The following is a 10198-nucleotide window of genomic DNA, read 5'->3' on the forward strand; positions in this document are numbered from 1 at the left end:
AGAAACTCATCCACAAACACGTTTATTGGAAGTGAAAAAACAACAACAATCACAAAAAAACTAAAAAAAAGTTCAGGTTCGACATTCTTTTGTGGCGTAACCCGAATTCGCATCGAAGGATTGGTTTCATTGATTTTTTTTTTACAAAAATTTCAAGCAAAACCAAAAAAAAAAAAAAAAAACCCACAAAAAATGTGACTATACAGAAAGAATTGAATCGCAACTTCACAAACACAAAAGTCCCCCTTTACACCTCGACAATTCTCTAATGAACCAGTTTACGACTGAGTTTTAAAACCAGGTAATAAAAGGGTCATATTTTCAGAAGAAAAAGAAAAAAAAAACATTCTATGAAAAGGCGATGGTAAAACGGTGCACATCAGAACGTGATCACAGCATTTATACTCCAACTTTTTGCTCCCAATATTAGGATTTATTTTTGTTCGACCTGAAAACAGTCAGATTTGTTTGTTGCTGAGAACGTACAAAGAAAAATACAGAGAACACTGGAGGGGGAGGGGGGTTGTTTACGCTCAGCGCCGTCTCCTGTCTGGACTTCTGCTCCGCCTTCTTCCTCCCCTATGAGAGACAAAAAGAAAGGAAAATTATAATAAACACACATTTATAAGACACCTGATCTAATTAAAAAAAGACAAAAAAAGATATATATATCTCAATCTGCCATATATCATGTCTGCGGCACTGATCCGACGTCTCCTCACACACACACAACACGTAACGCTCAATCTCGAGCGTGAGACTCATCATACGATATGTTTTGTCTGATTCCATGTTTGTTGTAGAAAATCCGATCCTCACCTCCTCTTGCTCTTTGGAGGCCCTCGAACAAAGCCCCAGTCCACGCTGATGGGCTGACCCATGAGCTCCTGGCCGTTCAGTCCCTCCATCGCAGCCTGGGCTTCTTTATACGTCTCGTATTCTACCAGCGCGTAACCCTGTGAGCAACAAACACCAAATAAAAACATGTCACAATCCCGTGTGAGTGAGTAACAGAAGCAGGAGGACACAATTATCTCGCATAAACAGTTTAATATTACAGAGAAGAGCCGTAATGAAGAGCTGTGGAAGTCCTGTAAAACACTGCCACCCAGTGGATGGAATAAAAATAATCCACGACACCAAAAAAAGCTGACCCCAGACGAGGTAAAGTCGATGAGCCATATGTATATAGAACATCTCGATCTGTACGTCCATGCTTTTCTGATCATAAGTAATCTAACGCGTTTGAGATCGGACTTGAGTTCTTAGTGCAAAAGGTTTTAGAAATCAACGAATTCGTCCAGAAAACATTCCGACTATTAGACCACGTTGTGCCGAGTTTTATTGTGGTACCTTAAGAACTACAGTGGACAGGTGACTTCTAAAAGATTTGCACGTCCTCAGGTCTTTTGCACACTGAAACCTGATTGGCTTTTTTATTTTATGATGCAACAAAACATATCCTTTTTTTTTATAACAGCACTAATTTTATCAACGCGCATTTCTGCATTTATTAAAAAAGTTAATATAAACGAGGCGGAATTTAAACCTTCAACGCAACATTTTTTACGACGCCCCCTTATTTTACTCAGATATAAGAGGGGAAAAACCTTTTACTGATACGCCATGTCTCACATCAGCACCAAAATCTGCCACAGTGAGCACGTCCGGCAATTAAAACGGTCCGTGTGGAAACAAAGCAAAAGATCTGTTTGGCGTTCTGACGAGTTAAGTCATATAAAGCGCCATAATTCCTTTAAACCATTTACAAGAATATTTTGCCTTCATGCTCTATGTTGAGTTTGGTTTCACTAATAATAAATATACATTTGCATCCATATTTGTCCGTGGCCATGTTGATTAGAGTATTAAAAACGTGAAAAGGTATAGAACAGATAGAAATGTGCGACTTGCCTTTAAGTAACCAGTCCTCCGGTCCAAATTGAGATGCAGATTCTTGATCTCACCAAACTCTGCGAATTTGTCGTGGATGTCTTCTTCCGTGGCCTCCTCGTGAACGCCGGTCACAAACAGGATCCAGCCCTCGACAGCTGCAAACACACACAGAGGCGTCAAACTCTACCACACTATCCAGTGTTAAACATTTTCAGAAGAAACGTCTGGAAACGGTGCTCCGGTTCCTTTATCACGTCTCTCAAACCGAACACGCGGCAGACTCACATCTCTGTGGTCCGGGCTCGTCGCCATCCTGCTCCACCGTATCATAATCTTCTCTAACTCTGGACCTCGCACCTTCATCTGTAAACAAACCACAAACGTGATTATTACATGTCACACACAGACACAATTCAAACGAACGATAAAGTGTTGATGTGAAATAAACTTACCAGATCCAAATCCACGTCCTTTCCTCTTCTTGGCTTTCTCTTTTAGTTTGTGAATGCTTTCTGTACAAACATTATAAAAAAGAAGTCAACAAATTAATTCAACACCAGACAGCAGTGAAGAATGTTTCTCATTAACCTGAACATTGAAATGAATCAACCTCAAACACAAGGTGAGGTCTGATCTCAAATCCCTCTATGCTCCCTATATATGCACACTACAGAGTGTAGGGAAGAAGCCGCCTTTCTAGTGCACTTCGCTCAAAACTGAGTCATTTGGGACCAGCCCGATTTTACAGTTGAAACAATGCGTCTGTTAAACAAATTATTAAACAGTACGTGTAAAATTTATAAAGGGAAAACAAAATACAGTCAAGCAAGTACCAGATGAATATATATATATATTAAAGCTGGTTTAATTTAATAACTAGTTATCTGACGCAACAATAAATAGCGGGGGATGTATGAATTAGCCAGCTAGCATAGCGCAGGCAGGCGGACAAGGCCCGAGCATGTAAAACATTCAAAACCGGACAAAAGAACTCCCTAAACGCGTTTACTGTTTTACAAGAACCCCGAGGTGAAATTCACCACGCAAATATATTAACAATACCGTCACCATCTTCGTCCATAGGAAAGTCCTCGCCACCCGCTTCGTGAAGATCCAACACGTCCGCCATGATGCCCGTCGGTCTGAGAAAACTTGCGCAAGCGCACTGCGCACTTCCGTCTTTGTGAAGCGTATACAAAAAAAAAGGCCGGGCAAAATGGTCCACCTAGCGTCCGTCCGGCGCAACTGCAGATGCGTAAAAAATGAACATAAACCAACATAAACATAAACATGAACATTAAAATAACATAACATAGAACTTAACATAAACAGAACAGATCATTTTTGAGTTAATTTCATTCCTTTGATCAGAAATAAAATAAAATGTCATATAAAAATAATCAGATCCCCAACACGTCTACATACACCGACTCTGACTATAGTTCCAATAGTTACAAATAAATAAAAATTCAGCTAAGGACAAATTTTGATAAACAGAACGCTTTGTGTAGCGTTTGTGGGTGTTACACGATAAAAGAACCAATGGTTCATGAAAAAGCTTAACAACTATTTTGAACTGTTTTGGTGACCTTTCCCCCACGATGTCCAGTTTTTCTTGAAAAATCCATTTTGTAAATGTAAGTGCATCTGCAACCAAATCAATTTCTTCTCCTCTGTCAGTTATTGTGGAATTAAAAACAGTCATCAAATCCACATGATTATATTTGAGTTTGTGAAGTTTGTGGCGGTTTGTGAGTTCTGACTCGTGCGCTCTCTGACCGATCGAATGTAGTGAAAATGCAGATGTTATTGTACGCCTGCGCGATGGCCTCAGAGTGACCGACTCGACTGGCTAAATCTGACTGGTTTAAGCAACAGCTTCATTCTCATGGATTTGAAACTACCAAAAGCCTGCGTAGTTTATTCCGGCTGGATTTACAGCAACACGTGATGTGACGGTGAAATCTGATTGGGTAGAAACTGCACAGTAAAATGACACTCGGTGTAAAACTGTAATAAAACAGAACCATGAGAAGCAGCCATGACCCCCGCTGAAGTTATAAGCACATGTAATCTGTGCATCAGGCTAATATCTATCTAATATCTATATATACTTATTACTACAGTATACTTATTATTTATTAATATCTTATTACTATATAAACATTTATGTATAAACACCATATATTATTACCTACTGCACCTTCTGTACATTATTCACTCTCACTCCTGTACATATGGACCACATGCCCTTATTTATCGTACTGTTATTTATTATAAATAGGACACTTATACACTTCTGTCTGTCTGTCTGTCTGTCTGTCTGTCTGTCTGTCTGTCTGTCTATCGCTCTGTCTGTCTGTCTGTCTGTCTGTCTGTCTGTCTGTCTGTCTGTCTGTCTCTCTCTCTCTCTCTCTCTCTCTCTCTCTCTCTCTCTCTCTGTCTGTCTGCCTGTCTGTCTGTCTGTCTGTCTGTTTGTCTGTCTGTCTGTCTGTCTGCCTGTCTGTCTGCTTTTAACATTGAATTTTTTCTAACTCTGACAATTATACCCTATTCATATTTATTACGATTTTGTAACAGTAAATCTACAGACTCGGGCCGTATCTCAGGTCACTGGGTTGAATTTTTATTTATTTATTTATGGAATGTATTTCAACGATCACGTTTAAGTCTAAAACGTAGGTACAGTGGATCGGGGCAGGTGAAATCCATTTTAATGTATTAATATTTGAAAATGCTGTTCTAAGTGATTTCTCCGAACCATGCACTTAGCTGTGAACGATGCTGTACTCGTGTTTAACTCTTATTTACATTCGTTTGGGGAAAATAATAGCCGCGGGATATGGAGAGCATCGTGAATCCCGATCCCACCCGCAATTCAAAATTCTAATTAGTCTGAAACGGCATGATGTATGTACATCTCAAACGACATGCTGGTGATAAAGAAAGGAATGAATCTGCGTGCAGGTCTGAGATCAGCCCTCAGCTCGTGACTCGGCCTGTGCTCAGTTCACTCTCAGCGTCTCTGAGCTCAGCTGTTAAATAAATCTTAGTTGGAGCACTTCTGGCCTCATGCTGTGAAGTGAAGTGCTCAAATGGTGCACAAGATGGGTGGTTATTTTATAAAATGGTCCGTCTCCCGGGGGGCTGATCAGCCACGGCATTGAACTCGCCTGTGCTCCATCGGCGCCTCTGGACAGGCCCGAGTGCTGTTTTTCAAACGAGATATCAGTCCATTCTGCAAGCCAGTATGGGGTCTCGGGCATGACAGAAAAAGACAAAAGCAACACAGTGCCTCTTCCATCCTCATGCTAGCCTGGTCCTCCAATATTTTCAGAGCATCGTATCATAATATGGCAGTGTAACTACCACTTTGAGCACTCTTTCTGCCATAACCATAGGCTGCAATCATTTTGAGACGGGTAGTCCTGACAAATCCAGCACAGAAAAAGCTGAAATGACTGCAATTCTTCGCTCCCATTATCGTACGTCCACTTCAGCTGAAGTTACCTAGTGATTGGGCATGAAAAATGTCCTCAGAGACGACGCTAATCACAGCAGGGAGAGCTACAATATTAGCACGGGGGTTAAAACACATATAGAATCACAAGCTTATAGAATCAGTGTGTGGCCACGGGAGTTTTATTTTCCTGGAAATATACTTCATCAGCGGCATAGCCCTGCCTCGAATCTGTAGATAAATCCAATCAGTGTGAGATAGAAAGAGTTCAGGCAGACTTTGACCTTATGGACATTAAGCTGACATGTAAAACTTTGTGAAGTCATTGTTCCCGGGAGCAGCAGAAATCATATTCCTACCAATCATCCATCAGTGGGTTATACTGTAGTTTCATTTAAAAGTCATTTTTGTCCTCAACAAAATATCAGTTATTTATATTTCCGTATAAAGATACACACGCTGCACCTTCTTCCTGGCTTTCATTCTTCATAACAAATACATGAACATATATATATATATATATATATATATATATATATATATATATATATATATATATATATATATATATATATATATATATATATATATATATAATGATATTATAAATATACTTTAAATCAGCATGTTAATAATGCGTGAACACAAATGTATTTTAAAGGCACTCGTTTTATTAACGCGCGATTGATGCAGCACGTATTTCCATTTTTGACCATTTTTATAAAAAATGCAATAAAATAAATAAATGAAAAACGAGCCAAAATTCAAACTTTCAACGTGACACATTCATTTACATCATCCTTTCTTTAGTCAGATAAAAAATTTTTTTTTATAAAAAATTCACTCAAAATCCTCCATGAAGCGCATGTCCGGCAATTAAAACTGTCCGTGTGGAAACAGCAAAAAAATGCCATCTGGTGTCCTGATGACTTACGTAACTTAAAACACCATAATCACTTTAAAACATTTACAAGAATATTTTGCCAGTTATTTTGTGAGTTTGGTTTCACTAATAATAAACATACATTTGCATAAATGTAAATAAATGTACATTTATATTCGTCTGTGTTTATGTTGATTTAAGTATTAAACACTTATTAATTTAAGGTGCATTTAGAGCAAAAGAAAATGTGTGATTAAGATGAGATTAATCACGAGTTCACAATCATGAGATTAACTGCAATTAAATGCTTTAATTCGATGGACAGATTTATATAAATAAACAAATTAATGAATTTAAATGTGATGTGTAAGCACTTGGTTCCTTGATAGAGACTGAAACTGGGTGTAGAGTCAGATTGCTGAACTTTGACTCGATCTCCTCTGTGTCAAGTGATGCCTCAAGGTTCGGCAGCCAACGCAGCATTTAAACGCTTCATCAAGCTGATTTCGTCAACCTCGTTATCACCCTGCGACCTCTGGAGCTGCTATAAAAAGGCCCGGTGCAAAATAAGGTCCTACACATTCAGGAGTGAAGGTAAGAGCTCCATTTTCCATCCATACAATCAGATTTGGAGTGAGTTTGACATGAATATTCCATTTGTATTCTCTGTATTTACTCCAGTAACCACAGGTTTCTATTGTAGGTGAAGCCTTACCTGGTCTACAATCATGAAGTTCTCCCTCGTCGCCGCCCTCGTCGTTGCTCTGGCCATCGGTGAGATTTAAATGCTCTTTGTTAAAAGTACTGCAGTAGTCTTGTAGTTTTACTCCGATTGTATGTAATGCTTTTTGTTTTGTTGTGAACAGGCTCCCAAGCTGCCAGCCTGGTGAAAAGAGAAGCTGCTGAATTGCCTCCTGAGGTTGAAAAGATTGCCAGCTACTTCCAGGACCTCATCCAAAACCTTAAAGCCCTCGAGACCCCCGATCTGGCCAACAGGGCCAAGTGAGTTACACTTCATTTACTATTTATTTATATTTATGATATCACATTGTTTTTTCCATCATTCTGAGTTGCCTACATGGTTTACACGTGGCTTCCAAAAGCCATTCCATGGAAATGTGATATTTAATGCTGAATAAATATATATATATATATATATATATATATATATATATATATATATATATATATATATATATATATATAATTTAAAAAAAAAATTATTATTATTTTATTTGTAATTTTTAATTTCTTTAATTATTTTTTATTTATATATTTATTTTTTGCATAAAATTCTATACAATTAAAGTTAAACGATACCGTTAAAGCACTTATTTCTGATAAGCTTGATCCGTTCCCGGCATTGAAACACGAGTCGTATCTCCGTACACGTTTATATTGATGCTGTCCAAGTGGACACACTCACAGGGTGGCTCCTGCTCCTCTGTTCCTGAGGCTCAAATCCTTTAATCCCAATTTAATAATTGAATGTTATTGTAAATTGTTCTGACAAATAGAATTAGCACATAATGTTTCGATTAGTGTAGTTAATTAAGTTTATTTAGTGACAGTACAAATCGAATGTAAACTCCAAATTGGAAAACAGTAAGCAAATGATCTTTACAGTATACATTCTCTTCACAAAAGCTTAATCTTTACAATTTAACTTCACCAAAATGAAGAAACTTTCAGACGTGGATGGGAAAGTGGAAGCTCGTTTTCAGTCAGGACGTTCCACAGAGCTCTCAGAAGACACTCAGAAGTCTTTAATTGTCTTTAAGGTTTTGCATGTACCGATAATCATACGAGGCCTTGCATTATTTACTAAATTACAGACTTTTTACATACCTCAAAAGTTGCCTTGTTGAACTTTGTTTTCTATTTCCCTTTTCTGGAAACACTTCCTGTTTTTCAGCTTCATGTCTGCTCAGATTTTAACCCCCTAATTTTTCCTTAACATAAGTACATTTTCATATTTTTCTCTTTTAAATGATTTTTCATATATTTCTTTGGTTTCCACCAAATAATTGTTCGTGTGATTCCCTATTGATTTCACAGGTTTTTTTTAAACTGTTAAATATAGGATCAATGATATATATATATATAAGGGCTGCTTTTGCTTTGTTTCCACACGGACCGTTTTAATTGCCGAACGTGTGCATCATGGCGGATTTTGGTGCTGAATTGAGACTTGGCGCATCATTAAACCAAATGTTTCATGATTAAAAAGTATTTTCCAGTAAAGTTCTTAATTTTTTTTTTAATATCTGAGTAAAGAAAAGATGTTGTGAGTAAATGTGTGTTGCACCGAAGGTTTTAATTTCCCCTCGTTTATTAAATTTTGTATATTTTCAATTAAAGAAAAAAACGATTAAACAGAAATGCACGCAACATTAATCGTGCGTTAATAACATTAGTGCCGTTATATTAATGCATCGTTAATGCATTAATTTTGAGAGCCCAAATATATATATAATTCTTAAGCAGTCCCATTTCCCCAGTATTACACCTTTGTCACTTCACTCTGACTGTTTGCTTGAGCGGCACCTTCACTACTTCTCTCTGCACTATTGTTGTTATTTCATGATGTGTACATTTTTAATAGTTACTCTTCTCATTTTGTAAGTTTTACTACTTTAACTACTTTATGTAATGTATTTCCTTGAATATATTTCAGTGTTTGATACCTGCATGATGCTTGATGCTGTTCCCAGGGTTTAGTTTAATCTTCCTCTCTATAATTCTTGTTCAAAATAAATGCTTTTCATCTGACCCTAAAAACATCATTATATAATTATTTTAATATCATGTCAATAACAATTTTAATTAATTCTTAACATATAGTTTAAAAACTATTATTATTAATGCTGCTAAAATAGTGCTGGAATAAAGTACATCTGACTCATTCACTGAGGTCCCTGTGGCACCTAAACAACAACTGATATTCACTGCATCAGAAATATATACACTTTGGTAGAAAGCCATTAAACTATACCTCACAAGATCTCTGCAGAAATCAAGGCAAAGCCGTGAAGGAAACGTCTCTAACGTCACTGTGTTTCTGTATAGGACCTACCTCGAGGAGAGCAGAGCTCAGCTCATGCCTGTGGTTCAGAAGCTCCAGGAGCAGCTGACGCCCCTCTCAAGCAACATCGAAGAGCAGGTGGAGCCTCTGGCCGCCTCGGTCCGTGCTCAGATCACCCCCTACACCAACCTGATGCAAAGCCAGATCGAGGACATGCTGAAGTTCGTGGTTGATCAGACCAAGGCCATCCTTCCCCCTCAGTAAAGATTAAAACCCAGAAAAAAGCGAGATGGGAAACTAACATTGCCCTGTGACTGCCATCGCTCGCTTATCTGAAGCAATAAAAGGGTTCAAAGGCTTTACATTCGTGAGACTCTTATTATATTATTGTTTATTTACAGGTTTAAGTGTTTATCAGATGGATTGTGTTAACTTACAGTAGTGCGTGTACGTGTTTATTTTTTACACGTTTGCGCATACAAACCATGTCTTTTTTCCCACATAGAATTCTTTCACACAATTAAAATGGAATAAATCATCACATTTCTCACGATTTCATTTATATTCTCTCATAAATGATTTCATTTTTATGTGAAAGGTTTCCACCAAATAACTGTTCATGTTTGATTCCCCATTGATGTCACAATTATTATTATTTTTATTTTGAGTTATATATGAAAAAAATATAGGATAAGTTTATATATATATATATATAAATAAGGGCTGTTTCCACACGGACCGGTTTAATTGCAGAACGTGTGCATCATGGCGGATTTTGGTGCTGATTTGAGACTTGGTGGACGTCGTAATTAAATGTGTGTTGCACCGAACGTTTTAATAAATTTTTTTTAAAATATATTTTTATTAAAACAAAAACAGTTAAACAGAAACGCGGATTAATGCGTTATTGACACGTTAATTTTTCACAACCCAA

At 37.4% G+C, this 10198-nt stretch overlaps 2 protein-coding genes across 3 annotated transcripts; one reads left to right on the forward strand and one right to left on the reverse strand.

Moving 5' to 3' along the window:
* Window positions 1-6: 6 nt before the first annotated feature.
* Window positions 7-3060, reverse strand: rbm8a (RNA binding motif protein 8A). Of its 2 annotated transcripts, none has more exons than XM_046877347.1 (6): window positions 2959-3060; window positions 2349-2408; window positions 2182-2259; window positions 1915-2051; window positions 820-956; window positions 7-579 (listed from the first exon to the last, which is right to left on the reverse strand). In XM_046877347.1, exons 1-6 carry the CDS (start codon window positions 3023-3025, stop codon window positions 534-536), a joined length of 525 nt encoding a protein of 174 aa, XP_046733303.1. In that variant the 5' UTR covers window positions 3026-3060; the 3' UTR covers window positions 7-533. The 2 variants fall into 2 exon arrangements, with proteins under 2 accessions (XP_046733303.1, XP_046733304.1); XM_046877348.1 differs by having other exon boundaries at window positions 2965-3059.
* Window positions 3061-6937: 3877 nt separating this feature from the next.
* On the forward strand, window positions 6938-9626 carry LOC124375495 (type-4 ice-structuring protein LS-12-like). The gene is made up of 3 exons (XM_046833899.1): window positions 6938-7013; window positions 7106-7241; window positions 9309-9626. Exons 1-3 carry the CDS (start codon window positions 6968-6970, stop codon window positions 9526-9528), a joined length of 402 nt encoding a protein of 133 aa, XP_046689855.1. The 5' UTR covers window positions 6938-6967; the 3' UTR covers window positions 9529-9626.
* Window positions 9627-10198: the final 572 nt, after the last annotated feature.

Source organism: Silurus meridionalis, chromosome 21 (assembly GCF_014805685.1).
Source record: "Silurus meridionalis isolate SWU-2019-XX chromosome 21, ASM1480568v1, whole genome shotgun sequence".
NCBI classification, from domain to species: Eukaryota; Metazoa; Chordata; class Actinopteri; order Siluriformes; family Siluridae; genus Silurus; species Silurus meridionalis.

Excerpts from the sequence above, each read along its gene's own strand:
- rbm8a (XM_046877347.1), bottom strand. The coding sequence starts at position 3,025 with ATGGCGGACGTGTTGGATCTTCACGAAGCGGGTGGCGAGGACTTTCCT. Across the intron at positions 2,409-2,958 it reads TATGGACGAAGATGGTGACG|AAAGCATTCACAAACTAAAA; the intron begins GTATTGTTAATA and ends ATGTTTGTACAG. Across the intron at positions 2,052-2,181 it reads CGAGCCCGGACCACAGAGAT|CTGTCGAGGGCTGGATCCTG; the intron begins GTGAGTCTGCCG and ends GTGTGTTTGCAG.
- LOC124375495 (XM_046833899.1), top strand. The coding sequence starts at position 6,968 with ATGAAGTTCTCCCTCGTCGCCGCCCTCGTCGTTGCTCTGGCCATCG. Across the intron at positions 7,014-7,105 it reads CGTCGTTGCTCTGGCCATCG|GCTCCCAAGCTGCCAGCCTG; the intron begins GTGAGATTTAAA and ends TGTTGTGAACAG. Across the intron at positions 7,242-9,308 it reads GATCTGGCCAACAGGGCCAA|GACCTACCTCGAGGAGAGCA; the intron begins GTGAGTTACACT and ends GTTTCTGTATAG.